Here is a 24,792-nt window from a genome sequence, read left to right as displayed (position 1 = left end):
CGAATGAGCTAATTACTGCTGGATGGTTGAATATTTAGAGGGGAAGACTTTCAAACTGATCGTTTATATAACTACAACCCTTTACCTCTGGAATTTCAATGTTCATCATTCACAAAATTCAAATTGAAATACAAGACATTTTTTTTTCGATTTTATTTTTTCTTCATAAAATTCATTCATGGAAAGATGTGTAATGATGCTAATACTTCGATAAGGTTGATAAAGTTAGGGCCGCATTTTTGGGGTTGAGTGGAAAAACATTTCAGTGAAGGTCTTGTATCAAAATTAATTGAACTCCGCCAATTTCTCCTCCAGAAATATGAAGTGTACAATTTATGTGAGAAATAAAGGCGATTATTATTATTCTTATTATTATTAAGAAGTCGAGTGAACAAAGTAATCTCAAAATGAATACTAGAAAACAACTTGTTGAATAATTTTAGGTGTTATACCCTCAAAAAAAATTGGAAAAGTTTGAATTGATAAAAAGATTTTTTAAATTGTAGGTTTTTGTATGTTTGAATTGGTGTTTCTCAAAACGGGTAATAGTCCCTAAAACAGCTATATAATTTTCTGTTTGTGTAACTTTATCAAATAGTTCTCAACAATTTTCAAGATTTTATTTTATTTCTGAACATAATAAGTTCTCTTCAATGAAACTACTACGAAAAAGCAGAATGAATAATTCATGAATTTATGAGAGGAATAATTATACCGAATTTAATACTTCAAACAGAAATTTGTTGTATTTTGTAATGATGGGTATAATAATACTAATTCCATAATTATCCACACAAATGCCAATTAAGCTCAGTGAACATATCCATTCCGAAAATTTTTGAATATTTTTTGAAAAGCTGTATTGAAACACTTAAATTTTGAAATATCACCATGTACACAATCTTCAGTTTTATCTGATATTTTCCAAAGCAAACGTTGTATATTATTTATTTATTATCATACAACACACAAAGTTCAACGGAAAAATTCAAATTACTAGTTTTCAGTTGAGTGACCAAGGAAGTAATTGATAATATAATTGTTTTCAAAACAACTTCTATCTTAGTTTATCAGTTGTTTATTATTTTTCATTTCCATACAACATTTCCAGAAATAAAGACATCCGAAAAACAAAAACAAGTCTGAAGTAAAATCTCCTGTGGTGTATCGTGATAGTGACTTTGTTTTTTTACAACAAATTTTTTTTGCCGGCAGGTTGGATTTCTCATATGTTTCTTCTCGATTCAGTGAAATCAATCACATTCACTTCAGAAGAAAACAGTGTACGAACTACAGAATTTCACAATCTTAGCAAACCATGGAATTCATTGAAGAAATTCCCTGTTCCCGAAATAACTTGCGTATAATAAAATACTCGAACAAGCATATTTATTTTTCACGTGAACGTACGTATCTCTAACAGTGAGAAAAATCTAGAATTACATTTTAAAAATACGTGAAGATAAACCTTGCTTTTTCCATTATTTCGTTGATCTCTCATCTCTTTAAAGAAATTGTTTCAGGCATTCCAAAAGTGAAATCCCTTTCTTGAAATATCTCAACGCGACAAATGATGTTCACACTTGATCTTTGCACTATAAACAAATAAACAAAGCAGGTCAAACGAGAAAACAGCGTGATTTCGCAAATACTTCTCGAAGACTGAAAATTTTCAGCACGTCCAAAAAATCTCGCGCTCAGGTAAGGTGATATCGAATTTCTGAAAAAGGTGTGGATTTTAACCAAAAACTACATCCACTTCATCTTATATGCATCGCTTCGAAAATAGAACAGTGAATTGCTTATTCACACAGGACTATGAGTTTGCGACCCCTCTACTTCTTAGGGCCGTGTGCAAACTGCTTTATAGACTAAGTCCCAAGCTCCGGAGGTTTCAGACACTCGAATTAGTGGTTGTAGTGAGGACACAAAGGGCCTTATCCACCATACATACACGATTCCGATAAGGTACGTGCCTTTTGAGCCCTTTGCCGCGAGTGATAACAGTTACATATTTCAAGCCGGCTTTTTTGTATTAGTGGAAGTGTTTATTTTGAAGTGAAGCTTGAAAGTTAATGCTGTGCATTCACCTGCATGTTGCCATATTTGGTATCAGCTACTAGAGCTGAGCTGGCTCACGGCCAATGGAAACTATTATTTCTATTTTTAACTCGGTGTGTTTGTGTAATGTTACGCCACTGGCGCTGGGCCAAGTGACCCAGTAGAGAGATGCTTAGTATTTTTGGATGTTTGGAATAACATGATTCGATTTTTGCTTTTCATTGTGGACTGAAGTTCGATGGAATTTATTTGCATTCTTTGGCAATCGCAACGATTGGATTTGTGGACGTAGTAAATTTGTAACAAACGTGAATCACTTCGAAGCAAAGAGTCAAATTTTAATTTTCTACTCAAAGCTATTGCCGAGTTTTAGAAAAAGAGATACTGATTTACTCGAAAATTTTGTGTGAATTTTCAGTTTCTACAAATCTCAATCTATTTTTTTTTCACCATGAGCTTCAGCTTATCCCTTGCAGCCTAATATAATAATAATTGGGAGTTAATTGGGGAAAATGTCTTTTCAGATCGACTGCATATAGAACAAAATGCCTTTCAAACCCGTTGAGAACCCAAAATGCCCCAAATGCAGCAAATCCGTCTATGCTGCTGAAGAACGTGTAGCTGGAGGATACAAATTCCACAAATCATGCTTCAAATGCGGTAAGAAAATATTGATAATGAACAGAAACTACTCTCGAGTTTTGATAATGTTGAAACCAGTGATACTGGTGCACTGCAAGTTCTCATTACTCAGTTGTTTTTCATGAAAGCAGAATTAAATTAACTGTACTTGTTGAGTTAAAAATGGTCGGAGTTGATATTACTTCCCTAATTCATTCGTTATAAGGATATGAGGAAGATCTTTCGGGTTATTATTGAAAAAAAATAACGAAAATGAAATTTTCCTTCATCAATTTAATGAATAATTATTGGATATCAATGCTCTGAGCGGTTCGGCAACTATTTTCTTTTTGAATAATCACACTTTGAAGTTCGAAATAAAAAAATGGCAATACTCAAATCTTCAACTCTCAAACAGAAAAGGAATCAAAACAGGAGTAGTAATTTAAAAACTATCAATGGAAATACCGAAATATTAAATGAATATCGATAATTTCAGTCTGCCTTTTTCATATGAAAGTCTGATGAAATTCATACTCAATATGATAACTATCAAAATGTGTGTATACGAGTGTGTATATATAGATTTTGGACAGTCTGATTAAAGTATTCGGAATGGCAAATCGGGATTGGTACAAATCTTTCATTCATTCATTCAAGTTGAAATCTATTCTCAAGGTAATTCGATTATTGATCCATTTTTAAATTTTTTCCGGATGAAAGTTTCATTTAAGACATACCTATATTTTACTTTTTTGTTTTTCTCAACACTATATTCGACTGGGAATTACGAAATGGAAGATAAAGCAAATCACCTGAAGATCGATGAGTTTACTCACATAAAATTATATTATCGGAATACCACCTGCTTCTGTAATGAAATACAAAATTAATTTCAAACATATTGAATATTCTGGTGAAATATACCATCTAGAATAAATTGTTTTTCTATTGAAAAATGACTATGTGTTTCTCAATTTATTCTATGAAGAATATATCTAACACAATCCCGTTCAGGCGCGTAATTCGATTACTATACTTTTATTACTAGCTTTTGATAAATTTTGCGAATAAAGTAACAAATTGGAAAACCCTAGCTCGTTCAAAAATTATTACAGATAAATGTTAAGCACAGAGATTATATTCTGAATATGAATGAAATATACACCCTTTTGTATTACAATATCTCAATAATATTTTTGAAAATAATTCAATTCTAACAGTTTGATAATTTCAGTGAATTGAGCTGAAAATATTCAAAGTAAATAAATATTCATTGAAATCCACTTCAAGCGCTGAAGAATGAACTTACACGCACACTTCCATTTCAAACAAAAAATATAATAATTAATAATGTTTTAAAGTCTACAAATTCATTGAAATTAATGGAGTACGACGGAATTTTCGAAACTTCACTATTAAATTTATTTTAAACCTCAATCAATTGTTCATCCATCTTCTGCTCTTTCATACCACCTGAAAACCAAAAAAAATATCCAGAATTTGCTAATATATCATGTATGATACCGAAAGGGATATGTATACTTGAGAAAAAGTGCTGAGATTTGAGAAAAAGTGCTGAGATTTGAGGAAAAATATTTAAAGATGACGTTTTATGTGATGCAAGTAGATATTTTTTTATGAGTTGAGGAAAAAGTAAATACTTTAACGAAATACGACGAAAGTAATCGCAAAAAACTTAAAACAGCAAAGGTTTTCATTTATTTCAAATCAATTTTGGTATGGTAGACTTCTATAGCTACCTTTTACCTCTCTAGAATCTATGAACTAGGTCCAAAAGGCTAAAAACATTTTTTATAGTATTTGAGAAGAAGTTCTTTGGCTTTATATATTTGCGAAATCTATTCCTATCAACAACATTTGATTCTGAAAGAAACCAAGCTATAGGTTTTTGAACATATATTGATTTTTTTTGGTGCTAATTTGAAGTTATTTCTACACAAATGTACTAGACTGAATCTAGATGAATCTAGTATACTTTTGTAGGAAAAGCTCAATACCAACCTAGCAGATTAGCAGAATTTGACAAGATATAATCTCACCTGAATCAATTTATGACAGTTCTTCATATAATACCATCAACAATTTTTAATTTTCCTGAATGATGTGAAACAAGAAACATTATCATACCCAATAACTTCAACCAATACAAATTCAGAATGTTTCACGTTACTATCAATTGCAGTTCTTTGTCAAATGACTTATATTTTTCAAAAGAAAATTAAAGTGTCGTAGCCTCCCAAACTATTCTCAATATGAATATTACTGGAGGTTTTTACTAACATCAAACCGTTATTTTAACACTTTGACACGTGTTTCAATCACCAGGTGATTTTATCTTCAAGAGGAAGATTAAACAGTTTAGTTTTTCTCTTGAAGATGATCACTTGGTGATCGAAACACGTGTCGAGGTGATGAAATAACGGTTTGGTGTTGGAAAAAAACCCCAGTAATATTCATTACTACACCAAAGGTTCCAAACAGTGCATCACAAATATTCATAACATGGACGAATGAGTAAAAGTACTTGACTTCATCTCTCCCTGAAATGGTTGACACAAATTCATTCTTAAAGTCATCTGAAGTCTTCCCACTAAAATTCCTGTACTATGTTAGAGAGTTTTGAAGATAAGTTGCTTGTATAACGCTCATTACTTCTCTCTGTTCCGTTATTTGCACAAGCAGTGTTGGATTTATTTTATCTCTTTTCAATCTCTCCAGGACTTTGTGGAAAAATGTTGGACTCCACCAACGTAACAGAACACGAAGCTGAACTCTACTGCAAAAACTGCCACGCCCGCAAATACGGACCTAAAGGGTACGGATTCGGTGGTGGTGCTGGATGTCTCAGTATGGATACTGGAGCTCATCTCCAAGGGTAAGTTCACATTCTACAAAAACACATCACACACATGATCACTCATATATTGAAAAAAAAATCCAACTAGTAGGGGTTAGGTTAGGTTCAAAGTGAGTGGGTCCATTCGACCCTGCACCAGTAGGAGGCATACATTCGAAATTTTATGCAATTAAATACAGTAATTTGTTGTGAAAATTTAGAGGTCGGGGAAAATATATGAAGAGTCCTGAAAAGGGAGTTTCATCTTTATCAACATTTTAGATTTTTTCTTAAATTGATTCACTGTAAAATTGGTCTTTTAAGACTATTTTATTGACTATTTGAATAAAAGTCTCACAATAACGTACTTTTCAACACATTTTTGGAAAATATATAGAGATTGATAAAAACCTAATAGAATCATCAAAATAGAACTGAGTCGAGTGTGTGTAATTAAGTTTTTTCTACACTTTTGTTTAAAACAATCAACATAATACGAAAAAAACAATCATTCCAGCAACTGAATGAACTGAAACGTAATTTTTTTGAAAAGAAAGGTTTTGGTTTTCTACTTCTCCATCTTTTTACGCATACTATTCTCAGCCTTTCTTCTTCAATACATGTTTATTGATACTCATTAAGTTCTAAGAGTAAAAAATGTAAATCAATACCTATAAGACGAATATACTATTTCATGAATACTTTCATTTCAAAAACTATTTCTCAAAACTAATATGTTTGCTGAAGTATCATTTTATATCAATTGGAATTTCTTACATGCTTACATGCTTACGTAGAAAGTTGTTCGAGTTAAACAATGCTGATTATAGAGAAGAGCCTATGTCCAATACATTTCGAAAACGCAATACTAGCAGAACAAACCCAGTGCTATAGTTTTTGTGTAGTTATAATTTCAATTTCAATGATGATTAAATTTGTCTCCTCAGTATGAGTAGACACTTGTCGTCAGCTATTTATATTCCTTATTTTCTGTCAGATTGAGGGCTTTCCTTATCTCTTGTTGTTCTTGTTCAAATGTTTCTCTGATCCACGAAGTATTTCTTAGAAAACCTTCAACATTTCTCTAAAGTGAATTCGAATTATAGAAGCATTTGTCCAAGAACTGACTTTGCTTTTTGCTAACCAAAAGTTTCAAGCTCACTTCATGAGCTAATGCCAATGATACAATACTTGGAGCTGATAGTTCCTTTTTCCCCTAGCAACTAAAATGGAATCACCAAGAAGGCGGCCCAAACCAACTGTCAAGCAGTCGTCTGTTCAAACAACCCTCTTTTCCATCATCCCACTACACTAATGTAAAGTTTTTAGAATTTAGAACTTATTATTTATAAATTTTCATATATATAAATTAAGTATACACTTCGATTATTTTGTTATAATTGAATGAATAAAACACACTTGGAGAAGTTAGTATGTGTTTCCAAAGCAATATTCAAAAAACGATGGCTGTGTAAGTTGAAAAGTTGCTTTCTATGCTGAATTATAAAATCCCGTTTTTTGAATATCTTCAATATCCTTTCCCATCCTTAAGTGTCCTAAAGGTGTTGTATGTGATCTAAATTGTGTCGATAGTGTTGGAAAGTTGTGAAAAACCCAGACGGTGAGAATTGTTTGAAAATTTTCAGCATGGCTACTGTCAGCTAAACCGCACATTAACAAAGTAGTATCGTTCATCCCTAACCTATTGTAGTGGGATAAGGAGAGTTCCCTCAATGTTAAAATAATTTTTTTCAGTGTAGAATGTAGGAGTTTTCGGGACTAAAATCACCTTCTCCTGTTACATTTTACTTATTATCACTTTATTAGATTTCAGCAAAACAGCTTTTACAGCACGTTACAGTATTTCTATTCACGCTGGTTCTTATTCGTTCACACTGCTTTCTAATTCTTGTATTATATTGCACTTCGGCACATTTGTTGGCTGCAATTTCACAAATAACCTCATTGTAGGGATGACATAGTTGTGTCCAGAGCCCCACTTCTGGCTAAAGCCATTGCAAAGGCCCCTGAAGGAGAAGGTTGCCCCAAATGTGGCGGCTATGTCTACGCTGCTGAACAAATGCTCGCACGTGGCAGAGTGAGTATTTTTATTTTAAATTGTGTATAGTACAATCCCATAATAGTAGGCACTAAATTCCCAGAAATATTATTGCATTAAAACGAAAACATTGTTGTCAAGGTTGTGATTTTATATATTTTATCATCATTTTCCTCGTCTGTTTCGAATAATTTCCGTACGCCTCTGCAAGAGACAGATTAATACAAAAAAGTCAGTCATCGCTGAGAATTAAGTGCCTTTTATTCTGCAATTGTAGTAAAGTGGGTCATGTTTTGAGTTTTTCCATTTTATTCCTCAAATGAAATAGTGAGATTTCAGTGAATGTGAGAAATATATCAACTTCGTAATGGGATAGGTTTCATCTGAAAATTTGATGACATATTGGTCAAAGTGTACTTCATAACATAAAAATTATGTGTAAATTTCAAAAATAAAACAGAGCAATTCTATAGTGTTTTTTGGATATTTCGCAGAATACTTAGAGTTAAAAAATTATTTTAGTTTCGAAAACCGAAAAACTTTCGTACAAGAACTATTTATAACATTTTGAAACTTCATAAATAATTATACAGTGTGTAAAAGCCAAATGGAACAAATTCATTGTTTCGATTACGGTAAATATTTTAACAAAATCTCGAAACATGTCAAATTTAAATTATAATTTGACATACTTCAACGGAAAAATGCTACCCCTACCTTCAACCCCCGTTGAATGACAGGTAAAACCCCCAATTTTTCAAATGGGAAATATAGGCTTGTGATATGTCGTTTGAAAGTTCTTTTCATTCTGTATCGTTATCGCTTTCAAGTGTATTGCAACAATTGAGATAAAACAAATTAAAATCATGTGTTTACCGAAATTCGACTAAATACACTAAAAACTTATTGCAATATAGTCAAAAATTTCATGTTATGGTATTGATAATAAGAAAGTGAGCAAAAACCATAGCAATGTTCTTTTCAGATGGTATCCTTTGAAAAACTGTAAATAATTTATGTGGCAACGTTAGTTTTTAAAACGCCTTGTCAACTTGTTTTGTATGTTGCAACATTAGTTATCAGTATTTTAATTTGAGTTCAAAGTTCGTTAACTTCGAGTCTGACGAATGATTATATTAGTGGAAATACATAAAATAACAGTTTTACAAATTATTAGTTTTGGAGAAGAAACCCTAACACAACAGGAAGTAGCTCGCCTATTTCATAAGAATTTTTTTATTTACCGTCCATATCTCAAGGAACAATGAGCAAAATATAGAAGCAGTTTCGCGAGCTAGGTCAAAAAATCAGCTGCCAATGCAATGAATGCTGCACTCAAATTAGATGTGATGCTTTTGAGTTTGAGGAATACCCACTTACATCGGGTAGACAGGCATCCACTACATTCAATGTCAGCCATATATCGATAGTGAACATATTAAAATAAAATTAAATGCATCCCTATAAAATGATACCTACTCAGGAGCTTATGGAAGACGATTTTGATAGAAGAACTTAGTTTTGTGAGCAAATGATGAACATGTTGGATAACAATATCATCCAATTAGAAGACGTTATGTTTTCTGATGAGTGTACTTTGTCTCTTAACGGTCATGCTAATCGGCAAAATTGCCGCTACTGGTCAACGGAAAATCCTCACTGGATGAGAGAAGATCACACACAATACCCTCAAACGATTAATGTTTTGGCAGCGATTGGGCATTTGGATTTTATACAATTTATGCACACTATTGTTGAATATCTCCTCCATGCACACTATTGTTGAATATCTCCTCCATTTTTCCTGGCATTTAACCACCATTCAACTCTGCAAATCCTTGTATTTCAATAGATGAGTATACAGGTTGTTCCCTGTTTTAAAAAAAAAGTTTCTATGTCCGGAATTGCTTCGTTTCTGAGATACCAGACGTTGAAGTTTAAAGAAACAAACGGCTTTTATGAAATATCATAAATATCCGTGAAGCGATCTGGCTGAAATTTGATACAGTTGTTTGAAGTAATAAGGCGCTTATTCACCCCAAATTAGATTGAAATTATTAGGTTCACTCATTCACATCTAGTACAGGAGTTTCATAAACAAGAGCTTTCAGATAACCCTATGAATAGAAATGTAGAGGATTCAACTCAGAACTGCAAACTGGACAATTTTGAGGTCCTGCACGTCCAATCCAGCTATTAGGGTAGGTGATATCGACTAGCAAGAACTCTAAATTGAGCTGGAGTCACATGTTGCCTCTTAAAAGTACCGGCACTTCTCCTAACAAAATACATGAATGATCTTGCAAAAAGTCCGTGTAGGATTCACCTGTTATTATGCTGATATAAAAATGGGCCAATTAGGTAGTCACCAATCATTCCCTCCCAAACTTTCAACAACGAAAATTGTTGCTGAAAATGACTTTCTCAAATAACGTATGGGTATAGGAGGTTCCTTTTTAGAACTGTTCAAACGGTTTCTGCAGAGCTGCAGTGCAATCTTCCTGGTACTATTTGAAGGATCTTCTTCTGTCGTATTAAGTACAGCTTCTTCTAGTTTAGGAGTTGTTACAGTTTCTGGTCTTCCACCACCACCTGCATTTTTTATTAAGACTCCCAGTTTCACATAATCATGCATGTAGCCTTCTGAATGTTTTAGCATATGAAATTATCTGTCCTGAAAATTCTGCGTGAAGTGCATGTCAACCATTTCAGTGTTAGTAAAATATGACAACACTATCACTGGTCTCCAAAGCAGATGTTTATGATATGAAAAGTGACTTCAATTTTTTTTCTCGAAAACAAAGCAACGAAGCTCGAAAACGAAAAAGTTGTATAATTTGAAAAAATAAAATACAGCAACAAGTCGGTGGCGTACTTTTTTCACAATATTGTTGACTGTAATGCCCGCTGAGACTCCACTGGATCTAATAATTTCAATCTAGTTGGGGCTAAATAAGCACCTTATTACGTCGAATAACTGTAGCAAATTTCACCCAAATCAATGTAAGAGTAGGTATAATATTTTATACCCTGTATCTTACAAACGAATTAACTCCGGACATATGTTCATAAGAACGTTTTTTTCTTAAAACGACCTAACGAATCATCCTCTGAAGTTTCGAACGGTACTTAGGAAAGATCCTGTATGTTTAAATAAATTGTCAATTTATAATTTTTTCAGTTGACGTCTAAAAGTTGTTCGAAAAATACTGTAGCCTCAGGGATTTATTTAATTTTCCCCACTCTTTCATGAAACGAATTCCAAAAATATATTTCCCTGTAATAATTTGTAATATTCTCCTGGACTTAATTTTATTGGTCCATAATTTGCCTTCTCTGGTCTGGTGTCTCATATTTGGATGAGAAAAGACGAGCTGTCTCTGTCCTTTTGTTGCATTGTCTTCAAAAGGTCTCATTCATACAACCCTATTTCATCTAAGTGCAATACAATGAGTATACTCATGTATAAATATTTTGATATTGATTTATTTTCTGATCAAGTCGCATACCATAGGTATATGACCCCTGATAATTCAGGGATCATATATGAACTTGATGTGAGACTACTTTCTGACCCATAGTAATGAAGGATGTTTGATGAAATAGTATTACTTATTGAAAAAAAATGATGAATATCATCAGAGGGGAAAATAAAGATTCATTCTGTTGTCTCTCCACTGATATCATAAATATTATCATCTCTTATATTCGACTTTATATTGGAACCAGTCAATACTGGCCATGATAACTGATACTGTCAAACAAAATAATGTCTACCTTTGTGACAGTCATAAAATGTAGAAATGAATTCCTGATTCATAAAACTCACAACTAATTTTTATGCCCTTGACCTTATTTTATGAGCCTCACTACTGAGATATTCAAGTTAACTGTGACATTTGCCTTTACGGTTATGAAATTTTAGAAGTAGGTATATTGAAAGATATATCTTCATGAATTGATGGATGTAGCCGTTACTACGTGGTAGGAAATCATAATGAAGAAAAGAGAAATAAAATTTTCTATGTTTTTACCACTTTTATTTGTACTAACGTTTCTGCAGTTTCGTCCTATACGGACATTTTCAAACTTATACAATAAACCTTAGTGAATATTTATTGCATATTGTATATTATTGTGTATTGTATATTATTGTATAAGTTTGAAAATGTCCCTACAGGACGAAACTGCAGTAACGTTAGTTATAAATAAAAGTGGTAAAAACATAGAAAGTTTAATTTCTCTTTTCTTCATTATATCTTCATGAAATAAGTAACTGTGCAAGACTAGAAAGTTGATTTACTTCTTATGCAAAATACTGTCATGTGGCATACACTTCAAAAAACAATTCCACATTTCTAAAATCTCAATACAAAACTCAATAAAAATACTACCTAATTGAAAATAGAATATAATTGTGTTCATGAATTTAATATGTGCAATGATTAATGTGTCACCAGTATTTTTGTTTGAACTAAACAGAAACATAAATATGAACACGCGTAGCATGAAATTTTTTATATTACGATTTTTTTCATGCTATCGTTTGAATATCCAGTTCATAGTTGTTATATTGTATTTTAACAATGACCTATCCAGGGTTGGCACAAAATATGTTTCCGGTGCAACAACTGCGATCGATGGTTGGATTCCACTTCTCATTCTGATGGACCAGATGGAATGGTATATTGCAGAGGTACAAGCCCACTATTGAATTTTTGGCATGAGGGTTTCCGTGAATCTGTTTATTCCTGATAACAAATTTTGTATCCGTCCCTTTAACATTGATGTGTGTTTTTCATTCAAGGCCTTCCACAAGTCCTGCTTCAAATGTGGTGATTGTTCCAAGAACCTGGACTCCGTTAATGTAACTGAAGGTCCTGACAAGGATATTTATTGCAAAGGTTTGTTTTCCAGTATTTTTGAGGATGTTTTTGTCGCAGAAACCTATATTGGCCCAACCTAAATACACGATGTTGATGATATGCTTTGAGTCCTACAATTTGGAATTTATGCTAATACTAGGATCAAGTATGCGCTACTATGAAACCAAAAGCGTTAGAGTTTTTATAATTTTATTTCATATTACTAATTCACGACATTGAACACGGAATATTTCTTTTGTGGAATTACAATTCAAGGTTGAAAATATTCACGAAGAAATTGTTATCATTTCGAGTTTTATTGATGAATCGCCGATACTTCTACAGAAGTGTTATTTAAGAAAAGCATCATACTTTTTGTGAAAATTCTATTTATGAATAGAAAAGTAGACTCACAACTCTTCCAGTGGATATTTCTGTCCATTCAATAGTAGAATTCTAAAATTCCCAAGTATTTTTTATTTGGACTGGAATTACTTGCTATGAGCAATTCAATGAGCAATTAGACGGCGTAGCGATGGGAAGTCCACTCAGCCTAGTGATAGCCAACTTCTTCATGGAGCAATTGACGCTTTCGATTTCAAACCAACCACTTGGCTACGATACGTGGATGACACCTTCGTTATCTGGAGACATGGGAGGGATAGACTGAACCTTTTTCTGGACCACATAAATGCTCAACACTCTAGCATCAAGTTCACCATGGAGACTGAACAGGAACAACGAATAGCTTTTCTAGATGTACTCGTCGAAGACTGACTGACACATAAAGTGTACCGAAAATCGACACACACAGACATATATCTGCATGCACTTTCGTATCATCATCCAAGTCAAAAGCAGGGAATTATCAACACTCTGACGGAACGTGCACCTAAAATGTGTGAACCGGAACACCTACAAGAAGAATTGGAACATTTTCAAGTGACTTTAAGATTGAATGGATACAGTGTAACCGGGATCAATAAGGCCATGAAACTGAAAACTTCTACAAGTCAATATGGGGAGGAAATTCAAATGGTTGCACGTGCGTTTCTACATAATACAAAAACAGTGTTCAAGCCCACCAGGAAATAGAGCAAAGTCTGATATCTGCAAAAGACAAAATATATCCACTATCCACTGTACCGTATACCATGCACCTGCGGAAAAGTTTATATCGGTACCACCAAAAGATCCATGGGTACAAGGTTGAATGAACATCGTAGAGACTGTAAATTAGGTCAAATAGAAAAATCGGCAGTAGCGGAACACCCGATCATGGATACCACAGTCGGCTTGTACGGGAAGCCATAGAAATCCATGAACATACAGAAAACTACAATAGAAAAGAGGAGGCGATAACGCTCAACCGGATTTGGAATCTCATACTAAAAGATGCTAATGTGGTAGCAGGTAACAACACTTCGGCCAATAACAACGCAATAACTAGAGAGGCGGGCTACCTGAGTCAATATAAATACAGCTTACGAACTAGAAATCACGAGTCATCGGTGAACCATCAAGATGAATAAACCTCTGAAGAAGCTAGCCACTCGTGCTGGCGAAACGTTAGGTACCGTTCCAAACCACGACGTCCTTCAAACCCGAACGAAGATCGTAACAGTGGAAACATTTTCTGTTTTGAGTTGATCATACTTCGCTTGTCCTCTATAAAATTTCTATATTCCGATGCCAAAGCCACATCATTGGTTCCTTTATCAAAAAGTACTAAAAATTATTCTTTTCATACAAATTCTGTCCATGTTGCCCTGTTCAGAATTTGAGAAGTTATTCAGAAAGGCAACAATCAGATAATAACCCTTTATCAGCATTTGATATTACATCTGAGAAACATTGGAATTTCCAGAATTCAGAATTTTCAGAATAACTGAATGCTTTATAAACAACTCCATTTGACTTATCATCTCCACTATAGTTAATAATTGTTTTGGTAAATACGTTTGATTGTGAACATTTTTTATACAAAAGAATAGCAAAAGAGTTGGGCCAATGAAGGTTATGATAGATTCCTACGTATCACGTAATATAATTGTTGTGTTGTGTCACAGTTTGTTATGGAAAGCGATTTGGGCCCAGAGGATATGGATATGGCCAAGGTGGTGGTACTCTCCAGAGCGATTGTTTCGCTGTGAGGTAAATTAGAAGTTTTTTGCTGAGTCGCTCAACTGTAGGAAAGTTCAATCGTTCTATAGTTCAGGAACGAATGAATGGTGAATGACTAGACAAACAAGTTATTTCTTATCAGACGCACTTATCTAGTTTTGTGACATTGCCACAGGAAAATTGTAAATTGGTCCAAATTCCACGTATTACAGATTCAAATAGCTTTTCCAACGATTTCAAATCGAAAGTCTATTCAAACATAGATCATTTTTCACAAGTGTAACAACTAAGAAATCAGATCTTTCATATTCAAACAAGGTTGAGAAGTTATAACTAACGTTAAAAAACATAATCATAAAATTTACGAGTCTCGATCACATTTGGACAACTTGAAATGAACAACCATGAAAAACTTAGTATGTAAATGTTAATAAAAGCGAAATTGGGAGTCAGGGAATCTGTTTTATGGTAATGACATTACTGTGCAACATATTTTCGCATCAACATAAATCACTTCTCTATTACATTCTTTTAGTCACTGGTGTGTTGAGCTGTTTGATTTGTGATCAATTTTAAGATAATTGGTTCACATAATATCATCTATTTTTCTATAGATGATGAATATTCAGTTATATAAACATATAATTTTCTGAAATTTATTATGAATAATAACTTGAAAGTGAATTTTATTGATTCAAAATTTAACCTATTACTTACCTGTCATTATACAAAACTTGATCCACAAAGATAGTGAGTTGTCACCATTTAAACTACAGAGCCGTAATGCTATTTTTGTCAGTATATTGAAAGTATTCGAATCGGAAATACAGTTAACGTATAACGCGTAAATTGACCTATCTTTATTTTGCAATGAATGCATTTTGTATATTGTTTTTTATTTGAACTTCCAAAATAACATTGTTCCAATTCATCATCAGCTTAAAGGCTATAATAACTTGGAAAAATATGTTTGAGTCTGTGTTTTCCTGGGAACTATACTATTCTGCAATACATTCACCATTCAAAAGTTCTGCTCTAAAGATGAAATGATTGATTTCGCTACCCTTGTTCCCAAGATGTGCTTGTTAACTCAACATATTTTGTGTATATAGCTTGCTATGCTCAACGCTACGGCCCACGTGGAATTGGACACGCAGGGGGGCTTTTCCTAGGGCTTATGTCTGATGCTTTGGATCTTGAATGGCAGAGGTATAATCAAATATTATATTCAATCGTTTTGTGGTCGTGTCTTTTGATTGTTATACGTGTGTTCGATAAACCTCTGTCAGTCATACTAATTATTATTGTGTGCAACCAAAAAAGTAATTCGACTCTTGAAGTTTGTTTTCATTTTATTGCAGCATAAAACTGTGAACATAGATGATGAATAACTGCTCACCTTGCAGGATATAGAGCGATCAAAATTATCATTCTTCCAATATGGAAGAAAATGTCGTATTATGAATTACCCAAAAGAGTTTAGAGTCTGATGGAATTCATCCAATCCATTGAATTCAATTCAATCCCTCAATTTCGAGGTTATGTTGAGATTATTCCATATCGGGATTGAAATAATAAAATAGTAATGTTCAATGAATCCACTTCTTTTATTGAAATTTCAATTCCATTATTAGCATGGAAATGACAATATTTTTTTCTATTTTTCATGAATCAGGAAATGTTTATGAAAAAACATAAATAACATGATATTTATTCATGTTCCTGTTTTATTGTTAACATACACATGCGTAGAATTATTCTCCTCAATCCTCAAAGTTGAGAATTTCCTTTAATATCTTGAACTAGACGTAATCGTTTGATCATTGTTTAGAATAAAATGTTGCTTGAGTCACTAACCATCATCGTTTATTACTTTTTAAACCGTATATCTTCGATATCATAATGTTTTATGGTGAACCGCAGATTCAGATATCTGGACTTAAAACGATCAGCTAATCACAAAGAGCTTTGACCTCGAACTAGTTTACATGTAGATTAGTGTCAATATTTTTTCAACACGATGCTGATCATTCAATGGAAAGTGTATGGCAATTATTAAAAAAATATCCCTGAAATAAAGGTAGAACGCAAGTTTTTAATCAAACTTCAAGAGTTTTTTGCACTCACTGAATTATACCGTTTTCAGTACAGTATAGTCATAGTTAATTACGCAATCGCAATTCTGCAGCTCTGCTAATATTGCAAATTTCTCAGAAATTTCTCTATATTTCCCAGAAAAGCGAAAGCACTATTTAGGTGATCAATATATGAAAAAACTGAAGAAGAAATGTTTTCATATCAAATTCAACTTTTTGAACACTTCTTTCTATAATCTCATCAAAATCTGAATATAATATTCCGTTCAGAAGTGACGTATTGTACTTGATATTCATACGTCCAAAATATTTTTCTTTATACTAAGGAAAATGATTTTAAGAAAACCTCTTTTCAGTTTGTGACTTCAATGAAAAATGGCTTCTGAAAACAGGGCTATTATGAGAATGCTCCGTGAATGTCATTTGAACATCCAATAGCAACTATGTCGAATAAAAGCTTTATGAATGGGTCCAAAATCGTCGAAGAGCTGAGCAAAGAGCTAAAGCAAAAGAGTTTTCCCCTTAAAGTACGACCCCATGCAAGATTATAGATGAATTAACTATTTTTATTTAAAACATATCAATTGATGAAAGTAAGTTATTTTTAATTCATTAATAGTGCTTCGATATGAAGTGTATACTTCATTCCAAATCGTATGCTAACCAATATCTTTTTATTGGCGTATATAATTATTTTTTACATATTGGGAAATATACAGAAAAATTAAGTTGCAACTAGTTTATTCACAATTTATTATGCCACTGAACAACTCATTTCTAAATCATTTAAGACATATTTTCTGATCTGATACAGTTTCCAAAAGTAGTTAATCATTTCCCGGAAAACACTTAAATAGTAACAAATATGTATTACTTGAGTAACTTGCAAATAAATTTTGCAAAAAAATCCTCACATGTTATATAAACTGCACCCAGACCTTGCCTTGCATTCACTAAAGAATTTTCATTCTTCGATAATTTTTAATGGTAAAAATAAATCATGGATGAGTCATGTTTGAAATATTTTCAATGAATATTTCATTATTAGCAGTAAGTGTAAAGTGTGACTTCTTTATATGAATTATTTATTCAAAAGATTTACTAATCCAACAATTTCAAATGGGAAAATTGCTTGCAGTTTGGGTCAATTATATCTTCGAAAAAATAAACTATAATATCATTATTTGGTGCCGGAAATAGTGAAGGGTACGACACTGCAATAAATATTATTTTGAACTATTTTCATCCATTACAATATGCTGTATTCAAACCACTAATATTTCTCTGTGTGAAATTTGCCGAGTAGGGAACTGTAAATCATTGTACTGAGAAGAATCTTCGAAAGATATGTCTGATATTTCAAAGAAGAGCTTTTTGTATTCATAGTATGCTTTGACATCCGTGTTTCCAAATGCCAACCAGTTTGTCCCACATTATATTTTCGTCAATCATTGCAATCATTTGTGAATTATCGGACTGCCAGAACCTTTTCCTTTTTTATATTTATTTTAAAATAGCCACCTTAAGGTGTTTGTTGATGAGTATCTGTGTAAGGTTTTCGGAAATATTTTTTATGAAATATTTGTGAAATTGTTCGTTCGAAAAATAATTCAATTCTGTATACTTTTTTGGATTATAATCTCACACTCTAGTTAGGCTCAAGAAAGGGTATCTTCGATTCTAAGAATCCTATCTTACCGGATGTTTAACAGTTTGAAGTTGTGTTGTCGAAGGTTCAAACATCACAGTACAATTTGTAACTTTTCATCACAATTTAGAAAAAAACAAAAGTTTTGAGAAAGTTATTCATTTATTTCGTGTTTCTTGTGTAGTTTTTTTATGAATACAGTTTGTCTGTCAAGATTATATGTATTACAATGCAGGATGATTTATGTTGAGTTTCCTCATATAAAATAGTTTCGTAAAATAGTTAGAGCCTCAATGATGAAATCAAAACATTTTGAAACTTCTACACTTTGAGTACAGTAAAACATTCAAATGATTCAAAACAACTTTGAACATGCAGTATTTCGAATTCACAATCAGAATAATCCTAGAACTCAAATGACATTGAAAAACCAGTTAACTGGAAATTAGTAATTGACAGATATTATATCGAGAATAATCCTAGAACTCAACTGAAATTGAAGAACCAGTTAACTGTAAATTAATAATTTACAGATATTATATCGTTTCAATTTTAAGAAATCCAGAAAAAAATTTACAATACTGAATGAAATTCGAATTTTTAAATGGAATTACTATTAATATCAATTTATGTCAATATTGTTGAGTTCTAAGGAAAATGTAGATAAACTCACTTGGAAGTATAAGTATTATTGGGAATTCTTGAATTTATTAATTTTTATACTCTCTAGAAGGTTCAGTTCAAGCATTACAACCATCCGGAAAGTATGAACATTATTGAATTAAAAAATTAATCAATATTCAGTGATCACATTGATTGAATTGATTCGCATTATCTTACCAGAAATCCATTCCTAAAATAAATTACTAAGTATTATCATTAATTTCATTCAACTAGTTTCACTACAACTTATGGATTGTTTCGTTTAGGTAATTAAATTAATCAATTATCTGACTATATATGGGGAGAGAAAAACTGAATGGCAGTATTAGTATTCAAAATAACAAAATTGAAAAAAAATTACGGAAAACTATATCGTACATTCAATAAATCTACAATTTCTCAATAATTATTACTGTTATTTATGAAGTATTGGATTTATTTCTTCAGTGGCATAATTAATGATTCGAGAATACTATATATATATATATATATATATATATATATATATATATATATATATATATATATATATATTCAAAATTATTAATCTTCACGCACTCTCATCAATATTTTCCACAATTTCATTAGCGATCAAGCTCCCAAAACTACTCTGGTCGATACTACCACCATCAAAGCCAAGCCAGGCCAAGGATGTCCTCGTTGTGGAGGGGTAGTCTTCGCTGCTGAAGAGGTCTTGGCTAAGGGTCGTCAGTGGCATCGCAAGTGTTTCAAATGCAAAGACTGTACCAAGACTTTGGATTCCATCAACGCTTGTGATGGACCTGATAGCGATGTTTACTGCAGAACCTGTTACGGCAAAAAATGGGGACCTCACGGATACGGTTTCGCTTGTGGATCTGGTTTCCTTCAAACCGACGGCTTAACGTAAGTTACGATTCACATAGTAGTCAGTATGATCAAAAGTAAACATAAAAACCTCGTCAATATTCCTTTAAAATCTTACATTTGTGATGTGGATATAACCAAACAAATGATTTTCATAAGAAGTTTCATTGATATTGTTTTCACAAATTGAAACATAGTTGAAATTACAGTTCCGAAATGTTTTTTTTTTAGCGAGGACGAAATTTCCGCAAGCCGACCCTTCTACAACCCCGACACGACTTCGATTAAGGCCCCTCCTGGACAAGGTTGCCCGAGATGTGGAGGAATGGTCTTTGCTGCCGAACAGCAGCTGGCGAAAGGAACCGTGAGTATCACTTCATAGAGTTGGAATTTGCAAATTTTATAGAAAAATATCATCACAATTATAGTGGTATAAAATATCTTTGAAAAAAATATGAACTATCGCTGCCACTATTGTAAGGTCTATGCTTGGATTTTTGATAATGAATATGTGACAGGTTTATTGAAATTCTATAATTTTAACTAACGATTCAGAACTACAACTGTTATATTTTACAATTTTTCCACTCATTTCACGTATTCACTGTTTTTCGTCACTTCTTTCAACTAATCCGCATTCTGAACTAATTATTCAATGAAGATTATTTTTATGGAACGGCCTGCAGATATATACTAAATTCTAACATTCTCGTATTTCTCCACAATTCGAATACATCAGTCTGCACAGTGTCTTTTAGGATACCCGGTATATTTCTGAATAATGTACAAATTTTTTTTTCATGAATACTTATTCAGTCTTTGCCTTCAAAAATGTATTCTGAAATCAATTTCTCCTGCTACCAGATGTGGCACAAGAAATGCTTCAACTGTGCTGAATGCCACCGTCCACTGGATTCAGTTCTTGCCTGCGACGGACCTGACAAGGAAATCCACTGCCGTGCCTGCTACGGAAAACTTTTCGGACCCAAAGGTTTTGGTTTCGGACACGCCCCCACTCTGGTATGCTCCGATGGTGCAGTCGCACCGGCTGTTCATGACCCCAGACCCAACAGCGGCCCCAAAGCTGCCCCAGGTCAAGGTTGTCGCCGCTGCGGATACTCCGTCTACGCTGCTGAGCAGATGATCAGCAAAAACGGAATTTGGCACAAGCGGTGCTTCAGCTGTGCCGATTGCAACCGCTCCCTGGATTCTACAATCCTTAACGATGGACCCAATGGAGATATCTACTGTAGAGGTGAGCTCAATAGAGGTTGGAGTGCAATTTCAGTTTAGATATAGAATATCATATCATTCTTGGAAGTAATCTCATAATCTCAATTAGGATATTATTGCTTGAAGATCTGCAAACAAAAATATTTCATGAATAAGGTATATCCTCAGGTGGATCTTCATTCTTCTGGAATTTCAAATGTAGGATTGAGATTCCATATCTTTTTCGACCCAATTTTCCTATTTGTCTCTATCATAAGTCAGTCTATTAGTGTTTCATGTTCACTCTTACCAGATTCATCTAATTCTTCAACACAATTTCTTCTGGATCTCCCCCTTTTCCTTTTCTATCCATTCTTTTCGTTTCTTTGGTAGGAGACGAATATCTTATATGACACTTTTTGTAATCAAAATCTTCCTGCAGAAAGTTTTATGATTGGAAACCTTATCTGCTCCTCTCACTGAAACTTCTTGGAGAATAAAGATTCAGTGAGAGTGCTGTTTTTCTGACAGATATCTGAATTAGTTACCTAATTCTTTTTATCCCTCCTCAATTTCCACAATGAATTTTATCACTTTATTCATTTTTTCCATCTTTTTTTACAAGATACCATAAATTTTATCATATTTCTTCTATTTCATGATGTCTTAGCATTTTGAGACCCTCATCATATTGTTTTCTCCCTTAAACTCTACGGTTTCAAGCCGATGATGATTTCTTTCACTGAATGCAAAAAAAAAACGTTGGATAACGTTGACACAATTATTATTCTATGTTACAGCAAGTTGATGAATATCATAGATGTTCTGGCTGCATTTAAACAATTCTAGATGCTCTCATCATTTTCGTTCTTGTTGATACCTTCTTCTGAAATAATAGGGCAGAGTTTTCTCTATTTTCCTCTCTGGACTGCAGTTGAGTACAATGTATGAATACTTTTTGCCACCCTTTCTTCTTTCGTTGCTTTCTAGGTTTATCCAATTTCCCAGATATCTCAATTTAAAGATTGGATTTACAGAGAGATCTCGTCTCGTGAAATTGCATTGATTACAATCTGTAGTCAGTACACGCCACTTTTTCTCCACAAAGTGGTTCTCATTTACTTTTATGCCCTGTTTCCCTATTCATCAGTGGAACCTGAATATGCATTGTCTTGTAATTATATTATAATTATACCTCTTTACTATTATTGCGGTTTCTGCATAACTCCAATCGGTTCTTCAATTCAGTTTTCCAGATTTGTCAGTGATTTCAGTTTTTGATGGTGTGTTATCTAATGACCCATCTGCCTGAAATATTTTCAAACGTATCCATGTTGTTGAGGTACTTTTGATGATGATATCAGAATGACACTAAGTTGTATATTCGTTAATAATATTCGGATCGTCAAGTGCAGTACATCAAATGAAGATGAAACGTATGTAGAATTCATCGACAAAGAGAAAAAACAAAGACGATGCCATGGTTATTAGCAAAGATACAAATTAGTAATCTCTTGGCATCATCTTTGACTTTTTTCTTTGTCAATAATTTTAACATTTTTTTTCCTATGCCACTGTTATAAGCGAAGATACAACCTAGTGCCCTCTTGGCATTTTTTTGTTTTTTTCTTTGTCGATGAATTCTGCATTAGTTTCCCTTTCATTTGATGTGTTGCACGTTGAGATCCAACTATTATTAACAAAGATGCCGCTTAGTGCCCTCATTGTATCGTTTTTGTTTTTCTCTTTGTCGATGAATTCTGCATTAGTTTTCTTTCTATCAACGAAGATACTCCTTAGTGTCATTCTGACTTCGTCTATAAATCTAACATTATTTATTTTTACTTTCATTTGATGTGATACACGTGACAATCCGACTATTATTAACGAACATACCTACCTCGAGTTGGGTGTTCCACAAGGTTCCGCTCGAAAGTCTGAAATTTTGCAAAATGAAGCTCCATAAGAAAAAACATGGGATTTTGAGCCAGAACCAGCACTGTATATTTACTGAGAAGTTCTAATCAGTAGAGTTTACCAGGTATATTACTATCAACGACGTCATATGGACCAACATTCATACCCTATACTTGACTATGAATTTTCTTGAACACTCGCTTGCAGATACAGGTCATGTAAGGTTATGGTGAGGTGTCGGAGATTATCATCAAAGTCTCATGATCAGATTCATGACAGTCAGCTTTGCTGTGTATCACTCAATTGCGTCTCAGCCATAGATGTGACCTCATGTCGTTTTCCAATGAAAGATACACCTCTTGACAATTTTGACACAATGAATATACTAACTAGCAATACTTGTATTCATTGTTCAATAAAACCTCCAACCAACAAATACAATCATTTCACGACATCGTTTGTAGTTGCTCACTGTCGTTATCTGTAGTGGTTGATTCTTCTCAACAGACAAACTTATTCACACAGTTCGAGGCCAGTAGAACGTTCTTTGGCATTCATGATTTTTTTCTTTTTTTATTCAGAATGATGATAGGTAAAATAACGATATCTCAGATATAACTTGTGGATGTAGCTCTTGTTATTTTTACAAAATTATTTTTTCAACTCGGTCAATAATAGAAAATGTTTTTTTACAGGTTGCTACGGCAGAAACTTTGGTCCTAAAGGCGTTGGGTTTGGTATGGGTGCAGGAACCCTTACCATGGCTTAAGCTATCGAAATTAAAACATTCTTAATCAATAGATACAGAGGATGCTGTAGTTCAGAAAAGTTACACTCCTTTATATGGAATAGACGAAATTGACTGAAACAAAAAGAGAAAAAACGTGAAAACTAAAATCATATCACTCCGGGGATCTTATTTATTGTTCTTTCTTTCGTCTGTAATAGTCGAGAACAAAACGATCTAAAGAATACCCTTCTGTTCGTAGTTGGTTAAGACTGTCTAAAAATAAACAAGCTTGCAAGTCGCAAGCAACTAATAGTATTTATGCTTTGGAGCGCATATTTTTTTGAAAGAATTTTTGGATGTCGTGTTTTTATTCCATTTTGTCTGTGAGGGAAAGAGAGAGAAGTGAAAGATGCTGGATTCTGGTTCCGATTGCCAGTGAAGAACTGCTATGTCTATCAGCAGAATACTTGTTCAAAACAAAAAATCGAAAAATCAAATGATGAATCAAAAATAGGAATATGTGTTTTGATTGATAGATATGCCAGTTGATATTTTATAGACAAGACTTCCTCGAACGACCAGGAAAACCTGGGAATTTTTTGTATATATATACATCGGCCATTTTCATGGTCTATCGACAGCTTCACGCTTTTGCAAAAGTAATATTCATTAATGTTCATGCTGATGATATAATAATTTATGATATTTTTTGTCTAGTTGTAACTCATAATGAAATGTTATAATAAAATTTCAAAAATCAGTCGTATTTTCATTCTTCAAAATTCCATTCATTATTCGATTCCATATAGCAGCCCACCAAAAAATACTTCTTTAGTTTACTGTTATTGAAAATAATGAGTCAATATACAGGGTGATCTATCTTTGAGTAATGATGTCATCGCCGAAATTTTGAAATGGAACACCAACTTTGTTTTACTGCATGGTCCGCAACCATGAGAGACCAGGAGTTGGAGCATTTATCTTTGTTGCAGCTGCTCGAACTGTTGTTGAACTCCGTTTAGTTATCGAATTGAAACCCGTTTCGAAAAAAGGCCTATAGAGAAGCCGCAGAGATCACTTCTCTCCTTTG

General features: G+C 33.3%; 1 protein-coding gene across 6 annotated transcripts; it reads left to right on the top strand.

Moving 5' to 3' along the window:
* The first annotated feature begins 1,810 nt into the window (after window positions 1-1,810).
* Window positions 1,811-24,462, top strand: LOC111504010 (muscle LIM protein 1). Of its 6 annotated transcripts, none has more exons than XM_023158485.2 (10): window positions 1,811-1,968; window positions 2,586-2,721; window positions 5,425-5,581; window positions 7,514-7,640; window positions 12,409-12,505; window positions 14,536-14,620; window positions 19,586-19,882; window positions 20,075-20,207; window positions 20,708-21,098; window positions 23,668-24,462. In XM_023158485.2, exons 2-10 carry the CDS (start codon window positions 2,607-2,609, stop codon window positions 23,739-23,741), a joined length of 1,476 nt encoding a protein of 491 aa, XP_023014253.1. In that variant the 5' UTR covers window positions 1,811-1,968; window positions 2,586-2,606; the 3' UTR covers window positions 23,742-24,462. The 6 variants fall into 6 exon arrangements, 4 of the variants coding, with proteins under 4 accessions (XP_023014253.1, XP_023014246.1, XP_023014261.1 ...); XM_023158478.2 differs by lacking the exons at window positions 12,409-12,505; window positions 14,536-14,620 and adding exons at window positions 12,201-12,297; window positions 15,703-15,799; XM_023158493.2 differs by lacking the exons at window positions 20,075-20,207; window positions 20,708-21,098; window positions 23,668-24,462 and adding an exon at window positions 15,703-15,799 and having other exon boundaries at window positions 1,813-1,968; window positions 19,586-19,759.
* Window positions 24,463-24,792: the final 330 nt, after the last annotated feature.

Source organism: Leptinotarsa decemlineata, unplaced genomic scaffold (genome assembly GCF_025532065.1).
Source record: "Leptinotarsa decemlineata unplaced genomic scaffold, Ldec_3_MD MMD2_tig00026336_RagTag_RagTag, whole genome shotgun sequence".
In the NCBI taxonomy this organism is placed as follows: domain Eukaryota; kingdom Metazoa; phylum Arthropoda; class Insecta; order Coleoptera; family Chrysomelidae; genus Leptinotarsa; species Leptinotarsa decemlineata.
Note: the sequence above shows the minus strand (reverse complement) of the source record. Positions and strands in the feature narration are given on the sequence as shown.

What these genes read in the sequence shown, in the direction of transcription:
- LOC111504010 (XM_023158478.2), top strand. Translation starts at nt 2,607, where the DNA reads ATGCCTTTCAAACCCGTTGAGAACCCAAAATGCCCCAAATGCAGCAAA. An exon ending in CTTCAAACCGACGGCTTAAC is followed by an intron (nt 19,883 to 20,074) that starts GTAAGTTACGAT and finishes TTTTTTTTTTAG; the next exon opens with CGAGGACGAAATTTCCGCAA. An exon ending in TGGAGATATCTACTGTAGAG is followed by an intron (nt 21,099 to 23,667) that starts GTGAGCTCAATA and finishes GTTTTTTTACAG; the next exon opens with GTTGCTACGGCAGAAACTTT.